This window comes from Strix uralensis, chromosome 16 (assembly GCF_047716275.1).
Source record: "Strix uralensis isolate ZFMK-TIS-50842 chromosome 16, bStrUra1, whole genome shotgun sequence".
NCBI lineage: Eukaryota > Metazoa > Chordata > Aves > Strigiformes > Strigidae > Strix > Strix uralensis.
This window is the reverse complement of record NC_133987.1, coordinates 11,643,884-11,666,270: the sequence shown is the minus strand read 5'-3', so window position 1 is coordinate 11,666,270 and position 22,387 is coordinate 11,643,884. Positions and strand designations below refer to the sequence as shown.

The following is a 22,387-nucleotide window of genomic DNA, read 5'->3' as shown; positions in this document are numbered from 1 at the left end:
TCACTACCTCATTTTACATTTTGAAGAAAGGGTTTCCTGCTGAACAAACACATGTTAGCCTGATAGCATTTTCCTGTATTTGAATTGCGAACAGTCAAATGACTCAAAAAAAAATTTGTTATAGTAGATACAGAATTTTAACATAGAGTATGTGCATACAATAAATCTATTCAACTAATCAGTCTGCTTCCTTTCTCTCCCACCCGCTTGCAGCTGGAAGTTCATCAGCTTCTGCTACTATATCTAGCTTCCTCTTGAGACTTTCTGGAATAGAGTTAACAGTGGTGGCAGGCATTAATGAACAATGTCATGATTATATTCTGTGGGTCTGTATAAGTTGTCATTTTCCATTGCTACTAATTCTTATGGAAACTATGTCATCTATTTAGTATGAGCACATTATGAGTGCCATGCAAAGTTGCATGCTGTAGTATTTAGTGAAAGCATGTACATCATCATCAAATCAGTAGAAAATATTTTTAAATTTCTTTAGTGCCCAATCTGCCATTGAAAATGGAAAATTTATGATAAGATTTTATTTTCATAAGTTCTTAGCAAGTGCAATGCAGGATGGCTAGACTTCCTTTGATAGTTTGTAATTAATTATGTTTTGAGGTTTGTTGGCGTATAGTAAGACATTTTTTTAAGGTACAACTGTGCAGGAATCCAGGAAAAAGAAAAATTAGATGTTTCCATTTGTCTTAGCAGTTGTAAACTTTCATGATAAAATACCTGCAGTCAGGTCTAATGGAATCTAACAGCCTGATTAAAAAGTTGCATAACAGTGATTTTTGCTGACCTTTTTTCTTTAAAGAATTAAATGTAATCTTTCAGAACTAGCTTCTGGACATTTAGAGGTACTGGCTAAACATCTGCAGCTTCAGTTGGGTGTGACACTCAGGTGTTCTGATTGAGCTTCAAATACTTCAACAAAGTTTTAAGGTCCAATTTATTAAGACATTGAAAAGATGGTAGGACAGATGCTGTACTTGAAGAATCTTTTAGAACTAGTTTTTGTACAGTTTTGGACTGTAGATGGCCGCCTATCTAGACGTATGCTGTCAGGATTAGATGATGGTTGGTGACAAAAATCAATGCTTAATAGTGCCACCACTTTTATTACCAACCAGTTTTCTCAGTGGTTGAGAAATACTTAATAAAGAGTTCATATGTGAATGGTATTCTCCAGGTGTTTTGTATTCACTGCTGTATTGTCTGTGTTTGTGAAATCTGGAAGAACCTCTAAACTGCATTAATAAGTTTTCTCACTACCTATAGCATGAGCTGTGTCGGCAGAGTTGCAGACACTGTTGCTACAGACTGCTTAACAGAAGTTACAACTTGGTATTTCTGGTTGCCCTAAGGCAAATTTGGGATGATTGCAAGTATGTTAATAAGAGTCAGATTTTTTCAGCCTTATACGAAGTTTGTCTTTGTATAGTGAAAGCTCATGCCAGGTAGAGCACTGCTCTGAAGAAGAGACTACCTCTTTGGAAATGTGCTTACCAAAGCTACATATAACCACATTGTCAATGAAGCTGGTGTCTGCAGGTAAAAAAATACTGATTTGCTGTAGGTTTTACTCATTTAAGAAGTGATATCTTTTATTGTTACCTTTTGTCTGATGTTGAGGGGTAGCAGAACTAAAGCATTTGGTCCCACTCCATTGTTTCCTAGTCACCAAAAATGTTTCTTATTTGAGCATGGCAGGATGAAGTGGAAATCTGAGAAAGAATGTTTATTAATAGGAGTAGCAGGAGCTGGTGGATTTAAAAAGAGGTTGAGGGTTGAATGCCAGTTAGTTGCTTAAAGTTTTAAAATATCTATTCATTTTCAGGGAAAATGCTGAATTTTATATGCTGTAAGTCGGAGACATTGAGAGTATTAAAACTAAATTGCTTAGATCTTTGAAGTTGTAGGGATATTTTTTCTTAAGTACTTAGCTGAGAAAAAATGATTGAATTATTTGAAAATAAAGTACAAAAGATTATATGTTCAGATTATTTTTCACTGATCTCTGGAAGGAATGCAGTGATTTTTGCCAGCTTCAGGCAGAAAAAACAGCTTAGAAAGGGCAATGTAATATTTTAGCAGATCTGGCTGAAACTGTTAGGGAAAGTTTAAATAGGAAGAATGTATTTATTCAAATGAGTTTTTGATCAGAATGCCAGAAGGTCTGCTTGGAGTATGAAAAATCTTTCTTTTTGTAACATGGAACTTATGTCTGCACTTACAAGGATTCAAGCATATGCTGAATGTGCTATATTTTGGAAGTATGGCGAGCCAGATTTGGTATGAACTGCTGATGGTCTTTTGCCAAGCAAAGAAAGAGAGACCAGGGGTTTGACCTTATGGTAAGTGAATCCATCCAGCAAATTTCTTATCAGTGGACCAGATAAAAAGCTCTTTTATATCTGGATTAGTGACCTGTCAAGCTAATTGTTTCATGGTGTGATGGCAACCAATAATTCACAAAAGCTAAATATACTCTTTTCTGAAGAATCTGAAAATGCTTTACAGTCTTAAACTAAGCGTTACTATTCCTTCACTAACAAATCTGTGAATAAATTCCTGACCTCTCTTAGTGCCTCCTGTAGGCTGCAGGACATATGACAGTGGGCCTGTTGATGTAATAGCAAGAAGCTGGAGCAGTTGAAGCCTAAGATGGCCAAGAAACAAAATACTGTATTACCTATAGTTCATTTCTTTCCAAGTACTGCAGCTCCATGGTTTCCATAGCAGGTATCAGGGTTATTTTTTTGGAAGAGACTGCAGGAATGTCGAAGGCTCACACAACGTCAGGCATCACATTGTGCATCCTGGAATTTGTCTTGTTTTGGGGAAAGGTAAATGTTACTCGAGCAGTTATTCGATAAGTGAGCAGTCCTGTATGGGACTCTGTAGCTGCCTTTTGGAGACATTCTTCAGAGGATGAAGATTGCTTTCAAATCCAGCAGTTGCTCTACCTCCTCCAGCGTGCAACTGATCTAGCAAAATGAATAGATAGAAAGCTTCTGCAATAAATACTGCTTCTGAAATCTAACTCCAGAGCTGTGGCAGGCAGGGAGGGGGGAAGGGGAAAGATGAACTTTGCCTTGCTTTTTCTGCAAATTGGATTTGTGTGCTTTAGAAAGAGCCAGGAATCCTAAGTAAGCTAATGCTCTCCACTAATGAGTGAAGTATAGTGAGCAGCTCCCTTATTGCCAAGAGTAGATGTTACTGGAAATTTGTGACAGAAAGACTGTCTGAGCCCCAAATGTTTTGCTGGGACCATGGTAGGTCTGATGAGCTGTACCTGAATCTCTAGCAGGATTCGAGGGTATTGCTGGCGGGTGGCTGCAGGGGCTGGGCTCCGGGACCCCCCTGCAGCTGCTCAGCGACATTCCTGTCAATTTTCCATGCTGCTACTTGAAATGGATCTGACAGGAATGTCTGCTACTACTCTGGTGTGTTTGCTTTTCGAGTCTTTTTTCCAGGGTCTATCCTAGGAAAAAATGTAGGTGCATGCCAGCCAACCATTTCCTCTTCCCAGTAACTGGGGGTGCTGTGGGAAACACAGCCGTTTTGTAAGCGCAAAGCTGAAACATACTGCTACAATATTTTTTTTTTTTTTTTTCCTTCTCATAACATTTCAAATGCTGAAGGGATCAGTATGTTCTTGTTTGGCTCTTCCTCACCCAAGAGATTATAGAATCATAGAATGGTTGGGTTGGAAGGGACCTTAAAGATCATCTAATTCCAACCCCCCTGCCATGGACAGGCACACCTTCCACTAGCCCAGGTTGCTCAAAGCCCGGTCCAGCTTGGCCTTGAACCCTTCCAGGGAGGGGGCAGCCACAGCTTCTTTGGGCAACCTGTTCCAGTGCCTCACCACCCTCACAGTGAAGAATTTCTTCCTTACATCTAATCTAAACCTGCTCTCTTTCAGTTAAAAACCATTGCCCCTTGTCCTATCACTACATGACCTTGTAAAAAGTTCCTCTCCAGCTTTCTTGTAAGCCCCGTTTAAGTACTGGAAGGCCATGATAAAGTGTTCCCAGAGCCTCTCTTCTCCATGCTGAACAACCCCAACTCTCTCAGCCTGTCCTCATAAGGGAGGTGCTCCAGCCCCCTGATCATCTTCGTGGCCTCCCCTGGACCCGCTCAAGCAGGTCCATGTCCCTATGTTGGGGGCCCCAGAACTGAACGCAGTACTGCAGAGTAGAGGGGGAGAATCCCCTCCCTCGACCTGATGGTCATGCTTCTTTTGATGCCGCCCAGGATACGGTTGGCTTTATGGGCTGCAAACGCATATTGCTGGGTTGTGTTGAGCTTCTCGTCAACCAGCATCCCCAAGTCCTTATCCTTGGGGGTGCTCTCAATCCACTCATCGCCCAGCCTGTATTTGTGCTTGGGATTGCCCTGACCCATGGACAGGACCTTGCACTTGGCCTTGTTGAACTTCATGAGGTTCACACGGCCCCACCTTCCCAGCCTGTCCAGGTCCCTCTGGGTGGCACATCCCTTCCCTCCAGCGTGTCGGCCACACCACACAGCTTGGTGTCGTTGGTGAACTTGCTGAGGGTGCCTCGATCCCACTGTCCATGGCACCAACAAAGATGTTAAACAGCGCCGGTCCCAACACCGACCCCTGAGGATGCCACTCGTCACTGCTCTCCACTTGGACATCGAGCTGTTGACCACAACTCTTTGAGTGCGACCACCCAGCCAATCCCTTACCCACCGAGTGGTCCATCCATCAAATCCCTGTCTCTCCAGTTTAGAGACAAGGATGTTGTGTGGGACAGTGTCAGATGCTTTGCACAAGTCCAGTAGATGATGTCAGTTGCTCTTCCCTTATCCACCAGCGCTGTAACCCCATTGTAGAAGGCCACCAAATTTGTCAGGAATGATTTACCCTTAGTGAAGCCATATTGGCTGTCACCAATCACCTCCTTACTTTCCATAGCATGTGCTTATTTTTCTAGCATAGTTTCCAGGAGGATCTGCTCCATGATCTTGCCAGGCGCAGAGGTGAAACTGACTGGCCTGTAGTAACCCAGGTCGTCTTTTTTTCCCTTTTAAAAAATGGGTGTTATGTTTTCCCCTTCCCAGTTAGCAGGAACTTCACCGGACTGCCACGACTTCTCAAATATGATGGATAGTGGCTTAGTCACTTCATCTGCCAGTTCCCTCAGGATCTGTGGATGTATCTCATCAGGTCCCATGGTCTTGTCCACCCTCAGGTTCCTTAGATGGTCTCGAACCTGATCTTCTACAGTGGGCAGTTCTTCATTCTCCCTGTCCCTGCCTTTACATTCTGCGAGTTGGGTGGTGTGGCTGGAGCCCTTGCTGGTGAAGACTGAGGGGAAAAAAGTCATTGAGTCCCTCAGCCTTTTCCATGTCCTGGGTAACCAAGTCTCCTGTTTCCTTCCGCAGAGGGCTCACATTTTCCCTAGTCTTCCTTTTATCACCAATGTACCTATAGAAGCTTTTCTTTTTGTTCTTGACGTCCCTGGCCTGATCTAATTCTGTCAGGACTTTTGCCTTCCTAACCTGTTCCCTGGCTGCTCGGACAGTTTCTGTGTATTCCTCCCAGGCTACCTGTCCTTGCTTCCACCCTCTGTAGGCTTCCTTTTTGATGATGAAATAATCTCTGCTTTCAGAAGGAGTTGTCCCATCCTTGGTCTGAGGTGCTTGGATCCTGGAGCTGAAAGTAGTCTAGATGGGCTGCAGGACATCTGTGGTTAGTCCAGGTGTTTGCAGGGACTAGTGGGAGTTGTGTGCCAGCAGGAGATGGACTATCCCTGGTTTCTTTTTCAGCCACATGTACTCCTTGGGATTGTTGGGAGAAAGAGAGTCCAGTCGTGGTTGACAAAGAAAAGGAGTCGACAGAGGGGGATTTGCTCTTCTGTCAGTAATTTAAACTTTGCCTCACACTCCGCAGAATTGCTAGGAATCATCCCAAACCCTCCGAAGTGAACACAGAGCCAAATTCTGGTCAGTGGCGGCAGTAGTTAAGCAATCCAGCTTCCCAATCTGTACTGGCTTCCATTTGTTCACCTGTTTTCCATCAGCAGTCTGTGCTGATAGCTCTCCCATGCTGGTGAGCTGAAGATTATGTACAGGATCACCTTTGTTCTGTTAGAGGAGTGTGACTTTGGTGGTTGGAATGGAGGTAGTCCAGGGCTAACCACTTCCCATTTTACATGAAAAGGGAACGTAGTACAACTCAAAGGTGGATATTCTTTGCCAATTTTCTGATCTGGATTTGAACTAGATAATGTCTTAATATTATAGAGCATAATGTCAGTCTGCTGAAGACTTAGTGGAAATCTGTTAAAGCTTATCTGAAGTTTTGAAATCTTGCAGTTGTTTAAAGTGATATTAATTAATGTCAGTATGGCCTGTATACTTGGCTCAATCAGAAGTCAAGTGTGCTGTTGTAGAAATTAGTTGTGGGACCATCCAGTCCCTTTCCATCCCATTCTTCATATAATTCTGTTTAGTAATACACTACACTTTTATTGGGCAAAATCATAAATGCCCCAAGTTAAAAGGTACATGCTGCTTCTGTTCTATGGCTTAAGATACTATTCTGGGAAAGCTATTGCATCTACACTTTTTAATTTCAGAATTTTCTCATCCTTCTTGCAGGCAGTCCAAATCCACTGCTCTTTTGCTACCCATTCTTTCCACTGTAATGAATGAAGGGTTTCAATTAAATATGTGTTATCTTTAATGAGTCACTTAACTATGCTGTGCATATTTGGCATGGTGATCTGTTTCTATCACCTCCTAGGTAATGCTGAGGGGGATCCTGCATTTCCTTTCCCAAGACTCCCACTTAAAAAGTGGCTGTTGTTCTGCATTGCAGGTGGATACATTATGTGCTATCAGCTCTTACCTGTGGTCTCTCCTGGCATTGCTGAATCAATCTCTTACTCTGGGGTCCTAAAATTTCTTGTGACCTGGATCTTGCTATGAAAGTGAACAAAAGGAATTCAGAATTTGCAGACTTTTACTCTATAAAGACTAAAGTTTTGTGTTAATACTTACTGTAATGTAATATGCTATAAGCAAGGGCTTTCAAATGCAAACGTTGGAGAGAATTTATTTGATTTCAGCTGTAGCACTATGTAACCTACCTATTTGTTTCTCTGGTTTTTCACATATGGGTGCTCTGTGGGAGGAAAATTATTACTGAGTTCTTCCAAAATTATTTATCTGTGAGACTCTGCCTTGCAGCATACATATTGAGGGGGGGAAAAATTGATTCTGTTTGACAGTGTTTTGTTGATCTGATGCAGTGTAAAGAAAAGGCTTGAGACCTCTTATGTTTGGATGGGTAATTTCTGTATTTATACTGGTAGTGTTACTCACAAAGCTGATTCTGACCACCCCTCCCCATTATTCGCTGTGGGGGAAAGAAATCAGATGCAGTAATTTTGTAAAAAAGCTGAAAGCCAACTAAGAAAATTTTAAGGCAATATAAATGCACCACTGTCCCTAAACCAGCAAAACAATGCAGGACTGTGCATTTTTACTTAGGGTGCTTGGCACTGCAGGGTATTACATTTGTCCCACATTACCTCGATGTTACTGTTTTCCCTGTTGAAAGAGGACTATAATGTTAAGATGATAGTATGAGTGCCAGTGTATAGCTATAACACTGTTATCAGAATGGTGATTCACCAGATTTCTTGAACAATAATTGGTAACTGATGCTAATGAAGGCGCATGTTATCTTGGATAATTTCCTGTATCTGTGCTAATCTGTTCATAACCCTCTCCAAAATATGTGCCACTACAGTGTGGCCAACATCTCCCTTTATAATTTCCACATTAGCTAGCATAAAATTTTTCTTCAGTTCTTAAATATGCATGGTCATGCATATTTTAACAGTTTCTATTATTAATGCGAATATTAATGTATTTGGGTAAGGGACTTAGAATGTTAAGTTAAACTCACTTTTCATATTCAGTAATTTGTATTTACATATTTTAGAAAGAAGAGTTGGCCTAGAAGCATCTTCTGATCTTGAAGCAAGAGTAGAATGACTTCAAAAGAAAAATGCTTCTAAAAGGAGATCCACACTTATCTATTTTTAATATCAGATTGAACTACTTTTAGGATTTAGAGAATACAACCTTGTAAGGGTGGGGTTTCAGGGCTGAGCTGGGCTGGTTTTAGGGCTGGCTGATATCGAGGGAGTTGCTGTCCCCTGTTCCTCCCTGTTACCAGGGGTTTCTGTTGCACCTGTTGCGTTGTCTTGGGCAATTCTGTGAAACCATTGGGCCTGCTAACCTGGCAAAAAACAAACCCAGAAAAAACAGGATCCAGACAGGATCATATATGCAGGAGCAGCAAGTGGCAAAGTGATGCAGGAACATACAGGAGCCGGCACCAACTCGCTACCTGGGAAATCTCGCTCAGAGCTGGTCCCTGTGTGGTTTTTCTTCTTTCTCCCCAGGTGATGCTCCTTTATTTGCTTGAAGGTGGTTCTTTTATTTTGTTGTTGCAAAACCACTTGGCTTCCTAATGGAAATACATCAAAATTAGGAAATAAGATACATTATTGAATATAAGATGCAGAGGAAGCAAATATAATGTAATCGTGGCCTTCACTACTGCCTGTTCAAAAAAGTAACACATCATGATTAGTAAAAAAGAAATACTTGTTAACTTAATACTGCTTTCAAAAGGCAAATATCTGTGTCAATGGCATAATTAGGAACTAAAAAGCAAGGTAGATGTCTCCAGTTCTTTCTATGGAGATATATATATATATATAGCGCAAGGTGAAGATCTGAAAGCCGTTATAACAGCTCTGTATATACCTATTTGTGCTTCAGTGCCTTTAAGAAGGGCAACTAATAGCAGCAAGGGTTAGCAGCTCATGCGAGAGCTATGAAAAGCCTTTATGCTCTTCCACTTCACAGCTGTTGTTGCTCATGTTATCCACATACACAGTTTGTAAAGATACATATGCTGCAGCTGCAAGCTCCTGTTCTGTCAGGTTCAAGAAATGCATTTACTGTGCATTATACTTTATAGACAGAAGCATGTTTGCAGGCACCATGGCAAGGCAGCATTTCTGTGTGTGACAGCTGAAACCCAGTGTTTTTTGGAAGGCAGGTAAAATGGGTGGATTGGATCCCCCCCCTCCAAATCAGTGTTATCTGGACCCTGATTTTGAACAATTTTGGAACTGCCTGCTTTCTGCTTGACTAGAGATGCTAATTAAATTATATATGGCTATTTCTGACCAGGACAAAAACATAATCTTGCCTTATTCGAAGTAATTCTTATGGATTATAATAAATACTGTTTGTTTTTTAAAAGAAATTATTTAATAATTGGCAGTGCAGTTACCCTGCTGTCTCTTTTCTCTATAGAGTAAAAATGTATTTCATATTTCCAATTTTTATGCTTTTGTTTGTTCTTTCAAAAAAAAAAAAAAAAGAATGTGAATCACTGGTATAATTAAACCTACCTTGTGCTGGAAGTAAAAAAAATCATAAAAATTTAGTGGGTCATGTCAGAGGGAAACTGTGTCCTCTAAATTTCTCAAAACATATTTTCATGTGGTAATAGGATTAATGTTGTTTTCCTACCATGTATTATTAGAAGCCCAAAAGGACAGTATCTTAACTATAACTTGCCTGTAAAGTATCTCCTTATCCTAGAGTGAAAAATATTTTCAGGAACATCTTGTAATGGTGTAATTTCCAGCAGCTAAACAATGAGAGCGATGGATGTGAGTTTGAGGTTCTTTTCTGGGTTTGGCCACTAATGTGCTTTCTGGCCACAGTGTCCCTCGTGACTGAAAACTCTCAAAATAACTTTGCAAGCCATGGACTTGGTCCTAAATTCCTCATACCACCAACGGGTAGCTTTTGTATGTGAAAGGATACTGTGTACAGGATTAGTTCCCCTCTTAATGGAAGTGTGATCGCCTCTATGCTAGAACATGTTCAGCAGTGACTAAATAGCAAAGGTTGATGCTGTAAGGTAGTTAAAAGAAGGAAGCAACCAAATCCAGCTAGTTTTACTGATTGAATTTAATGCAGATAGGGTTTGGTTTTGCACTGTGAAATGAATCTATTCAGAAGGATGTCCTCCTACAAAAACTTCTATGGAATTTTTAATAGCCACAAGTGGTCACAGCTTTGTTTATACATCTTGTCTGAAAGCTGGAAAATGTTCCTATAATTAAGTTTAAAAAAAGGGAGCGTGTAGGGGGAAAGTAAGAGAGAATAGCCTGAGAATATCCGTTGAGACAAATGTCCTGAGACAATCAGATTTGTTCTCAGGGATGAATGTGTATTATTTTAAAGGCCAGAAGAAGCATGTCTACATTCTGTGTATGGGTGAGGATAGGTTTGTTTAGTTTTAAGCCTTGCATTGTGTAAATATCTTTACACTCACAAGATGTTTCAATTCCAGCAAAATTAAATTCTATCTAATTGTTCTTTGCTTGAATGGAAATACTTAAGACCACCAATTTGGGGCTGACATGGAAGAAGGAAAATATTTATGAAACCAAGTTAGTTGAGCAATGAGAGTCAGGGAGTTGTATTGCTTCATAAGTGGGGTTATAGAATTAGTGTTCTATCTGTTGTTAGATATTGTTGTTTGCTTTCTGCTGGCTATGGATTATTTTACTGTGTCCTCTTGAGAGACTGAACTCTGAAGTCAGCTGAAGTGGTAGAGTGAGGTTGCTTTACACCTTGGCCAGTGGCTGCTGATCAAAAAGCTATAAAAAATTTAAACACATGAGTTGTGGTTCATATGATACCACATACGGGAAAGGGTTTACTGTTTGCTATTGAAAAAGATGAAGGTATCAGGGGTATGGACTTGGAAAGTACTAGATTTCTATCTCCTGTTATGCGATTTGCTCCTAATTTTCAGTAACCTGTGGGACTTTCTTTGCAAATTGATGTGTTGCAGTTCTTTCTCAATCTGGAAAAGACTTGATTTTTTTTTTTTTTTTTTTTTTTTTTGGTGCCTGCTTGCTCAAAAATGCTTCTTATGTCTTCATAAATGTCCAAGTTCTGGGCTAATGCTCTTGTTTGGATACTGTACTTGGGTTGTCTGTAGTGGAAAAGCATTTAACAGAGTGATATCACAACTGCAGGACTATACACTGATTTCTGTGGCAGAAACAGTTGGGATTTTGTTTGGTTTTTTTCCTGACACATTTAAAGTAAAGAAACTTGTATTAAAAGTGTGTATTCCAGTGTTTGTTTACAGGAAATTAATTTAAGTACATTTAAATCAGTTACAGTAATTGAACAGAGATATGCCAAGTTGGAATATATTAAATTTTTCTTTTTTCTTTTTTTTTTTTCCCCTGTTGATAGTAGGAGGAGTAGTTGTAGTAGCAGCAGCATATATGGTGTTGTGTTGTGTTTTTGTCTCTTGCTACTTGGCCAAGAATATAATTTGTACTTTCAACAACTTTGTTCCTCTTAAATAAAATATCAGTAAGTATAATGACTTCCTATTTAGTAGTAGCTGAAACTCTGAAGCTTTAGAAAAAGGAAACGCTCTCCCTGTAAGCTAAAAGGTTTTCATACAAATGACTTGCATTCGAACTTTGTCTTTATATAAAGAATAGAAGATAGCATGAAAGCATGCTGCAGCTGCAGTTTGTTCACTACACTGAAATACTTTTGTTCTTTTGTAGTATTTAAATGTTCATGCTAACTCCTCCCATCCTGTCTACTTTGTGTTTAGATTGGTGAAAGACAAAAAACTTGGAAATGACTCAGGACAGCTAGAAAATTTATCTTACAGAACAAATGTGTAATATGTGCTCTATGAGCTCTTCTGTGTGGAGGATTATGTGAACACAAGGTTAGAAAAAGCAGAAGTGTTCTAGCTGCTGAAGTCAAAAAGGTGGCTCATGGAAGGGGTGTTGCCAGGGCAGATCATCACTTGTCAAGTATCTGCAATATTTGCTTAGGACTGTAAAGGTGTTTTAATGCACCACTGTTATTTGTCGGCCATTTTTGACCTCCTGTTTGCTTGACATGAGTCTTAACACCAGCCTTGACACCCAGCATCTCAATTGTGGTTTTCAAATTTTTTTGAATAAATAAAATTAACATTTTTCTTTTCAAATGAGAAATATTCAAAGTGCTTATTCCATTTACTAAGAACACCTGGGCACCACAGCTCTACAGGTTTGCTTTCCCAAGAAAATTATTTTCAGTTTCTCACTGTGGTTCCTGCATTGCAGGTTGCATAAGGCAGTTCATGTTCAAGTTAGGACTGATTGCCATTCCTCTTTAGAAGTAGGATGTATAGTTTTTAATGTTTTCTAGGTGGTTTTGAATCATTAGGGATCATTGAAAAGCAAAGAATAATTGATGTGGAAAACACAGATTCTTACGTTTCCTTACTGTAAGGAAGAGGTTTAACTAATGGTGGGTGCACTTTTGTGTTGGTGTGGTGTGATGTGTGGTGGTTTTTGTTTTGTTTTTTTTTTTTCCCCTTATTTAGCTGCAGTTGAATATCTTCCACTCTTTCTTTCCTTTCAGGTAAGGTAGGCACATCTTCTAATGTTAATATTTCAAAAGGCTTCATTGAAATACAGAAATATTGTTAGATTTTGGTTTAAGACAGAGAATTGAAACAACAGGGACAATAGACGTGAAGTCATGTAGCCTCCTGGAGTTGCAGGCTGTAATGCCACATATAGTCTCTTAAGAACCTTGTTTTGGTGAGTTCATTTTCCCATCGTAAGTTTTTCTCTTCAGTGTGAACAGCAGCACTGGAGAAGGGAGGCAGTGATGATAGGCAACTTAGAGAAGGATGAGAATAAGGCAAACATCTTCAGTATCTCACACTCATGTTAATTTATGGTGATGATAGGACAGTGCACTTAGGAGTCATCCTGACAAGTCAATCATCCCTTCTCTGTGCTGGTGGTGTGAGTGGAAGTAAAATATTGACTATACCAATAGTTTCTGGAAGCTGGCAGTACTGTAACCCCTGCTCAGTTGTATCCTGGTTCTTTTATTCTCAAAGATGCTGGAATCTTTTGGCTCTGATATTAATACCGTTATTTAAAGATGTTGCGTTAATGTGCAGTTTTCTTTAAGTGCTGTCTTCTAAGTGCTCTCCAAGTGCAGAATCTTCTTTTCCAGCAGACTTTTCTTGTCTTGCATCTGGCAGATAGATACTTGATGTTATTTCCTAATGCAAAAGGCAGTCTGACTCCATTTAGTTTATTTCCTTTTTGTCTAACAGCACCATTAATTATACTGTGAGGGTTGTGTCTCTGCTGTGGCTGTGATCAGAGGAAAGGAAAAAACACAGCAGTAAGTCTTTGGGTGCTGTAGGAAAAGAATTGAGGTGTTTGATTTCTTTTCTTTGGTGGGTTGCTTGAGCATAGAAAACTGTTGCAATTTTTGTTGATTCCAAGTTTCACTTGTTCTAGATACTCCAGACCTGTCCCAAGGAGCTTTCACTGTGTGGTAATGTAAGGGAGAAGAAACTGCAGTACCACTCACTGATGTTCTGCTTTGGGAAGAGCATGTGATAGCAGCTAATCCAGAGATTTTGTAACTCAGCTTGAAGAAAAATCAAGCACCATCTATGAATTCTAAATATTTAATGCTTTAAATATTATCTTCTGTTTGGGTTCTGATTAGTATTTCCAGTTGCCAACGAAGGTTAGAGTTACCAAAATGTCTGCTGTGGCAAAGAGTTACAAAATTAAGAACTCTTACTAATACTGGTACTGCAAAATTTTAATCTAATTTCATCTACCAATGTAACATGTCAAAAATGCTTTAAGAATACTTCAGCATACTTCCTACCTAAGAGAGTGATTGATTATACACAGTTTGCCTTTTTAATAATCAACATTGGGTAATATTTTTTTTTTTTTTTGTCAGTACTCAGTTAACTAATTGGAATGTTTATGGTATGGGTCTGTATATAGTGTTCGTATAGTCATAAAATCTCTTGACTTTTGATGGTTTAAGATCTTCGAGCATACATGTAAGACAAAGATGTGATGTAGGCACATGTGTTTATAAGGTTTGATGTGAAAAGAATCTTACCGGTATTTGCATACAAGGAATTTTTAGGAGTGGGTGAGTTTCTGATGAGATGAAGGGAAAAAAGCAGGTAAACATTTTGAAGTCTGGTATTAGTTCAACAGAAGACCGTCATTTCCTAAACTGGAAGTAATTGAATCATGTTTGTATCTGGAGTAGTTAAATGAGATCATTTGCCATAATTACTTCATGTCTGACAAGGTCTGTTGCCATTTGGATTTTATGTTATGATTTGAATCTTAAAAAGAGAGGAGCTTAACCACTGGATGTTGAAAATAACCAATATATTTAATTATTAAGATTGGAACAGAGGCTGTGTTTCAAATGTGTCTTTAAAAATCTCCTGTCAAGGTGAACCTTTGCTTGTGATCCTTTTGCTACAGTCTGTTAACATGTGTATATGACATAAAGAAACAGCTTTGGCCATCCCAAGTGACAGCATTTGTTGTGTGTTGCTCTTGGGACAGAACCATTTAAGTATCTTAATTATTTTTGTTGTTCCATTTTACTGAGCTAGAAGGAGAAGCTGTTCTATAATTAAGGAGCTATTTCCGAGAAAGTGGGTAGCATTAAAACTGTTTTTATAGGATCATTGCAGAGGAGGTGAATATTTGTGGTTGATGTCTAGTGCTGTAAAGTGAGTGAGAGTAATCTCTGTCCAAAGAAGTTTCTTGCTAGGGAAAAATCTAATTTCTCAAGAAAAGCAGAGGTTTTGTGTGAATAACTTTTCATGTTTCCTGGTTGTCAGAGACTACAGGGTAAGATGCTGCTGCTAGAGTGATGGACAGCCATAGCTGTGTACAGAAACATGTTTACATCTTCAGTAGCAAGTAATTCATATCAACAGGGTAACGTATTTGTTTTTGTGTAGCCAAGGAGAGACCTAAAATTGACTTAAATACTTCAGACTCAAATGATGTTATACAAAAACATAGGTTTGTGATACACTGCATTAAATAACTGATTTTGACTGTGTATTTATTTGTATATCCTACCGATGGAAAGTATTTAGGATGTTAATATGTTAGTATTGTACTTAACCTGCATCTCTGCTCTACAAAGCAACCAGATCAAGGGATGTTATCTGAAGTCAGCACCAGGATACGCATCTTGGTAACAAGTTGTATATAGCTTTGGCTTTTTTTTGGCTTTTTTCCCTGAAAGAGTCATGTCTTTTGAATCATAATTAATTTACATGAAGAATTTTGGTCTGTTACTGAAATAATTGGAATGATATCGGACTTGAATTTGGCAAATAAGCTGTAGAGCAAATCTTACCACGTATTATATGATAACAAGTTCCCTTTGATCGTCTAGCTTTCTTTTGAAAGATAGTTTCTATCCATAGTCATTCATTCAATTACCTTATGATTTTATAAAGTAGAATTCCAGTAAATTAGGTTTGTGGTTTTTGGTTGTGTGTTTTGGTTTGTGGGGTTTTTTGTGTTTTTTTTTTTTTTCTGAAAATGATTCCAACTTAAACAAAATGCCCTGATGGTTCATGTAAGCTTATTTTTCTTAATCAGGTTTCTGTGATGAAGGATGCTTGGAAATGCTAAGACTGTACATTTTGCTCTATTCCAGTGCCTGATGACCTCTCCATAGAAGAAAGAGAAGAGCTTCTAAATATTCGTCGCAGGAAAAAAGAACTGATTGATGATATTGAGGTAATTCATTTATCTGTAAAGGTCCTTAGAAGACTGATTCAGTAAATTAAGTATCAGTAAACTGCATACCTAGGTATGTATACCAGGCAATGTTTTTAAAAGCATAGAAATGGCTTAAGCTAAATCTTACTAATAATGAATAGGATTTATCCATCATTTGTGTGCTTTTAAAAATGCTAACTTCTGTATTTACATAATGCAATATGTGCATATGTACACATTTGTGTAATCAAGAATTCATTAAACAGCAGATTTGCATACAGGATAGGTGTGAGTGAGAAATCTGGGTAAAGAAATTCTATGCTGCAATTGGTAATGGCAGTTTGGTCTTCATACTCTGACATGAGCACACACTGGGAGTTTAGATCCATGTGTTTAACAGTCATTCAGTTGTGGTAAAATCTTTAAGCTAAATATCTAAGGAAGCCGTAAGATTCATCATTTTTCTTCAGGTGACAGCAAATATTAGAAAATAAAACCTAATGGATCATATTAATGTATGATAGATGATTTCAAAAAGTATTTTAATGTAGGTTAACATATTGTCCTTCCTTTTTTTGGCAGAGATTAAAATTTGAAATTGCTGAGGTTATGACAGAAATTGATAATCTGACTAGTGTAGAGGAAAGGTAAGTAATGCTAACATATGGACATGATTCAGTAAGACCTTGGAACAGGTCTTCCAGGAATAGCAAATAAAAATAGCTTTAGCATGCTAAACAAATATTGGATCACCTTTATTCAGTCTGTTATAAAGTCTCTAAAGCCTGACTTTATCCTGTTCAGGTGTGTCATTTGTTTGGCTAGAGAATATGCTGGATAGAATGTAGTATTTTAGACTGTCCAATTGGTAATGATCTAGTTCTCTGAAACTGTAATCATTTGAAAGAATAGTAACATAACTTTCCCCCTTATAAAAAGTGAATGTCTTGTTTTTGTAATAGAAAGTACAAAGTAGCCAAAATACAAATTAAAAGAAGCTCATCCAGAAGTTGTTGTTTTTGTAAAAGAGCAACTGGTAACTGCTTGTTGTTTTTATTTTTTCTCCATGTGTAGCAAAACTACACAAAGAAATAAGCAAATAGCCATGGGAAGGAAGAAGTTCAACATGGACCCTAAGAAGGTAGAGGATTTTTTTTTTTTCCACTTGTCAAGAATCAAGTTCCTGCTTGTAATATGATCTATGACAAATACAGTCGTGTTTTCTTAAGAAAACATTTCTGATAATATAAGTTCACAGGCCTTATTTGTATATCCTGTAACACACTGAGCAGAGAGTTAAATCAGAAGCAGTCATCTAGATATTTGCTAGTCGTGTGTGCTTTTTTCACTTAAGCGAACCTTTTTTGATAATGGAGGTTATTTATCAACAATCAAATATGACAGGTATTGATTGAATTGGCTTGCAGAAAGATTATATGTACCCGATAGAGGTGTTCTATGTTGATATGTCAAACTTAATTCTAAAAATATTTTGATGTTTGGTTATTAGTGAGGCCATATGGGTTTTTTTTATGCCCTGCTATTTTTTGTTTCTTCTAGAATACCTTTAACATGTTTTTTAATTTGTTCTATAGACTTTTATATTTGCATATCTAAATTCTGTTTGTGAAAAAGGCATGTGAACATTTGTGTGTTTGTATACATATATACCTATATATGTGTAACTATATGGCTTGTACAAACACCTACAGGTAGAAACTTGGTTACCAATTTCAAGAAGTGTACCATGCATTTTGCCAAGAAGTAGTTAATTTCTCTGCAGTGCCTCTACTTTTTTTTAAATAATTGTTAATTTTCTGGAAAATTCAGGGACCTCCACATTTTCTTACAGACCTCCCCCGATATATTTAAAAGAGCTGCTTTGACATATTTGACCTTTAGCCTTTACTTTTCATTTTACATCTTCCTTGCTTTGTTTTACTGTCTTCTGTTGTTTGTAATTGAGATTACATTTTGAATTTGTGGAGAGTCTTCTTTAAGGTCCTTTTGGAAATTGTTTAGCATTTGTTTTTCTGTGTTAATTCTTGACATGTTTTCTTTCCAATTGTATTGAATTCAGTTACAGTTTGTGGCTTTTCTGTGATGTTCCAAGTACAGTGCTGGCTGCTGTTCTTCAGGCTGTTTCCAGTCTACCAGAAACACTCAAATACTTTGAGATATAAAAACCCTTTTAAAGCTACTGACCATGTCTTTTATTTTTATTTTCCATTTTGGTGACTGTTTAACTTATGTTGAGGGCAGAATATCCCCAAATATCTGGATAGTTTGCTGTTGTCCTCCAGCTCTTTCACATCCTAGAAGTTTGTGGCAAAGTCACGGGGTGATGTCAGATGCTTTCATTCCCATGTTAACTATTTTTTGTTGCTGTTCTTGCTGGGTGAAATTTTTCTATAAATAGATGCCATGGCTGCATTGCTACTGTAATATAATTTAAATGTGGTAAACAGACTTACAGTAGTAATTTCTTAATATGTCTGTGAATCAGTGGTGGCCTGCAGTAGCTGGCTGCTCTAAAGCTAGATCATCGTGTTGTTTGCAGCTGCTACTTTAAATTACAGGCAGCTAAAACATACGTCCTTCTAATGTTGAGAGAATTAACTTGGAGTCATTGCAAAAAGGATGTTTTTCATTCATAAATGGGAGATGGTCTCTGGAGTTAGGAATGTGAAAGAACTGGGATAATATGACATGTGCTGAATCCCCCAAGTTTTCTTCTCTAAAACCAAATAAGAGATCAAATGCTTTCATATCAGCAGGAACAGAGTGAGGTAATTTTCTTTTACCGCTTTTATTTGAAGACCTTTACATGTTCTAGTATGTATGTAGAGCAGTTCTCCCTACCTCCACCCAGAAAATCCTTGTTCAGAATAGCTGTGTTTAACGCAGTTACATGATGTAATATCACGTACCCCGCTGTTTGGATTTGGTTAACTAGTGTGGGAAGGGCTGTAACGGTAAAGTTTGTAAAAACACTTCAAGAATCTCTGTGCAGAGGACATAAAGCCATGCTTGACATTTGCAGCACTGGAAGTCAGTACTGCCTGTGTCAGGCCCAGAAAATGAATTCTCTGACAAAGGCAGGGTTTAAATAACTGCAAAATTTGTAATTAAGCTACTGTAAAAGCTATGAAATTCAAAGCAGATTTAATTGCACTGACTTTAAAAAAAATCTATGGAATATTTGTAGTGAATATTGAATATTTCTGTAGCCATGAATTTTGTGTGGTGAGATAAAACTAGTACAGCTGTCTTCCTTAAGAAAATTTACATCAAGACAAAAGATAGTGTAGGAGTTGATGGGGGGTTGGCAGGCCTATTTTACCATTTATTCCAGACGCTAGAGATGATGTCCCAGACAAATTCCTTTTCCTGTATATTTAATTTGGGTTTCTTTAACAGTTTAAGAGTTTTTTTAAAAAAAAAAAAAAAAATCCAGAAAAAGGAGATTTAGATTTATTTTAGTAGTATGTTTAAGTATCTGCTTCTGTGCACAGAAATTTGTTTTCTGTGCTTCTAGCCATGTCCATTATCTTTTTCAGGAACTTGTACAACTTCTTTAAAAGTATTATGGTCAGTCTGTTTACACTAAGCGTGAATAATACTTGTTTATTGCAGGTGTTGAACAAGGGAATGTGCAACTGCTATTTCTGATGTCTTTTAGAAGGAAGGTTCTCTGTTGGTTGACAGCTGAGAGCTTTTTAAATAACTTGGTATGGGAAAAAACATTGTGTTTCATAGTCAAATGATTTTTTTTGTACAAATATTTAGTTATCAAGTAAGGTTTGAAGGGATCACTTTTGAGGAACGCTCAGCTATTTCCGCTTCAAGATAAAACGGATATATTCTTTGCAACGAAATCATGTCTGTTCTGAAATGACTTATCAAAATATTAAGTTGTCAGAATACCAGCCTGTCATTGAAATTAAGTTTTCAGATGATGATAAAATTGTGTTGAGAGAATTGCATTCCAGACTTTTTGAAAAAAGCTTCAAGCCTTATAACATCACAGTTCATTTTCTTTGTTAAATTAGGTCAGACAATTGACTTTTTTTTGTCAGTCAGGTAATAAATTCATTATAAAAAAACCAGAATCAACCAAACAGAAGGATAATTACTTTTCTGAATGTTGCTGCAGGGCCTCCTGTGCTATATCAAAAAATAATGGGAAGTTTTCCCAGTTGCAATGAAATAAAAAAGAAATATATTCCATTTGCAGAAATTGAAAAACTTCTACTATTTCTGAAATTATGAAATATTCTAGTAGAAAAGATTTGGAATAATTTATGAAGCTCTTCTGTTCGTATTTGGAATCCAAGACATTAAGGTTACTTACAGTTGCCATTTCTACTTTTCACTAACATGCTGTTAACAGCTTTGTGAAAACAGCAGAAATAGCAACATCTTCGTTGGGATGTGTGGTGGGAAAAAAAAGAGTGCTATCTCTTCATGACCTGCTGAGTGTTGGAGTAACATTCCTTCCATCCTTTATGTAATCTTTACATAACTCTTAGTCTCCTGTCTTTACCGCTTTGCAGAAAGTTCTCTGGGCATCCCTAGAGTGTGCCAGTTATAGGGCCAGTAATTTATGGAGGCATAGGAGACCAGGGGCTTGATCAAGCACCCACTGAGGGACAGGGTAAGACTCTCCTCCTGGTTTTGATAGAAGCTCCGTGGTAGAAGCTTGACTGGTTCATGAACAGTCCTTTGTGAATAGTTTAGTTTCAGCACAACCAGAAGTCACTGATAATCGCAGTGTCAGCATAAACTCTTATAAACTGATTTCAGTATCCTCAGCTGAGACTTCTACTGCAAGTAGTGGCTTGATGTATTGGGTTGCAGTTTGTAGATTATAACAGATGCTTTATTTTGTGTCATGATGGTAATTAAGTTATTCCTATGTACCTCTTAATTATATGATTTTACAGATTATGTCTCTGCAGATATTTATGCACTATTGTGACCAGGCCAACTCACACATTAACTCCAAAGAGCAACATGGAATCATTATTCAATTAATATTTGATATTTCTATTGTTGCGGGATTCAAACTGCCACCTAATACTTTTAGCCTTAAAAATGTGTTCTCAAGATAATCTTTAAACCAGTACTAAATATTGCTTATCTAACTGAAAAATATTTGTTTACCATTTCATTGTAAAAAAGAAAAAATTTGTAAGCTAATGTAATACTTAATGTGCTGTATATATGTCTGTGTCGGTATATTAATAACAAATGTTATGAGCGGTATTTACATAAATGCTTGTAGAAGAAAATATAACATTCCTTTTCCTCTGGAATTGCTCTTCCCAGGGAATACAGTTTCTGATAGAAAATGACCTCCTGCAGAACACTGCAGAAGACATTGCACAGTTCCTTTATAAAGGAGAAGGATTAAATAAAACAGTAATTGGAGATTACCTCGGTGAAAGGTAAAATAAAAATACTGAAACTTTGTTCTTGAGTTTGCAAAGCATACTTACGGGTTTTGGTAGTCACCTTCCCCTTCACAAGCTGGATGAGAGAGCTACTCTACTACTCTGAGATCTATAAAAGCTACAGTGGGAAGTAAAACTACCACAGTATTGTGATAGGTTTTTTTCTGTTAGCTTGTTGTTCTTTTTAAATGGGTACATAGTGGAATGATATTTAATTCATTGTAACTTACTGTTTTGAGAAAATACCCTTAAATTTGTCTATAGTGCAGAATTTAATACCATAAGCTTTGGAATGTCTGAGAGTTGTATTGCAACAGTTCCGGTAACTCTTGATACTGTCCCCAGAGAAGGAGTGATTTGCAATCACTAATAATTGGAATGTAAAGAAATTACTTATGAAAATAGGTAGTTCCTGGGACAATAGTTACAAGCAGCTTTTAGTGCTGTCGTCTTCCTGCACACAAACTCTCCATTAGTAAGGAGGAGTCTCAAAGGGCAGCCGCACCATATCTTTATCAATCTTAGTACAATAAACATGCAACATGCATATTTATGCATACTGTTGCAAAACACAATCAAAATGCAAATTATTCCATTGCTGTGCAACCCAGGAATTGATTTTGAAAAAGGCAGCAGAAAGAGGCAGAAGTGAAGAGTGGATTGGAGTATGTGTATCTGCATGCTTGTACATGTTCCAGTTCAGATGCCATTATGGAGGTTTTAAAAGTTGACTCATTTAGGATATACTCCTGTAGTGATACGTTCTGGCAGATCCCTTTTGAAGCACCCGTAATCTGTTTACAGCATGAATGGCTTAGTTTGTGCTCAGCAATTTCCTCCTGACTCTTAATAGGTTTAATGAAAGTTTTTACTGTAATATTTATATCTTGAAAATAGATCTTCACTATGAAGTTTCTGTACAGTATATGTAGACATTTCAGCAATTTTTATACAACAGTATTATGTGTCTCTTGAATATGCGGGCAATCAGTATTATAAAATCACTTATACGTTAATGTCCATAATTGCAAAGCTTGTATAAAGCAGTCTGTGTTCATTTTTGAGAGCTGCATTCTACCTTGGTATTGTCTTCTGAAATACTTCCAGTTTTTCTGTGAAGGGTGTAATATTAATATGGTAGTGGCAATATGGCAAGTGGTATTTCTGTCTTTTTTTCTTCACTTATATGAATTTATAAGGGGGGGTGGAGTTGAAGAGATGGCA

At 37.7% G+C, this 22,387-nt stretch overlaps 1 protein-coding gene across 1 annotated transcript in view; it reads left to right on the top strand.

Annotated features, from left to right (window-relative positions):
• The window catches only part of CYTH3 (cytohesin 3), a 53,804-nt gene that overhangs the window by 12,871 nt on the left and 18,546 nt on the right, over positions 1-22,387 (top strand). Inside the window, exons 2-5 of the mRNA XM_074886092.1 lie at positions 15,643-15,725; positions 16,290-16,354; positions 16,782-16,848; positions 21,039-21,157. Of these exons, the coding sequence (XP_074742193.1) occupies positions 15,643-15,725; positions 16,290-16,354; positions 16,782-16,848; positions 21,039-21,157 (334 nt within the window). The remainder of the gene's footprint in view (positions 1-15,642; positions 15,726-16,289; positions 16,355-16,781; positions 16,849-21,038; positions 21,158-22,387) is intronic.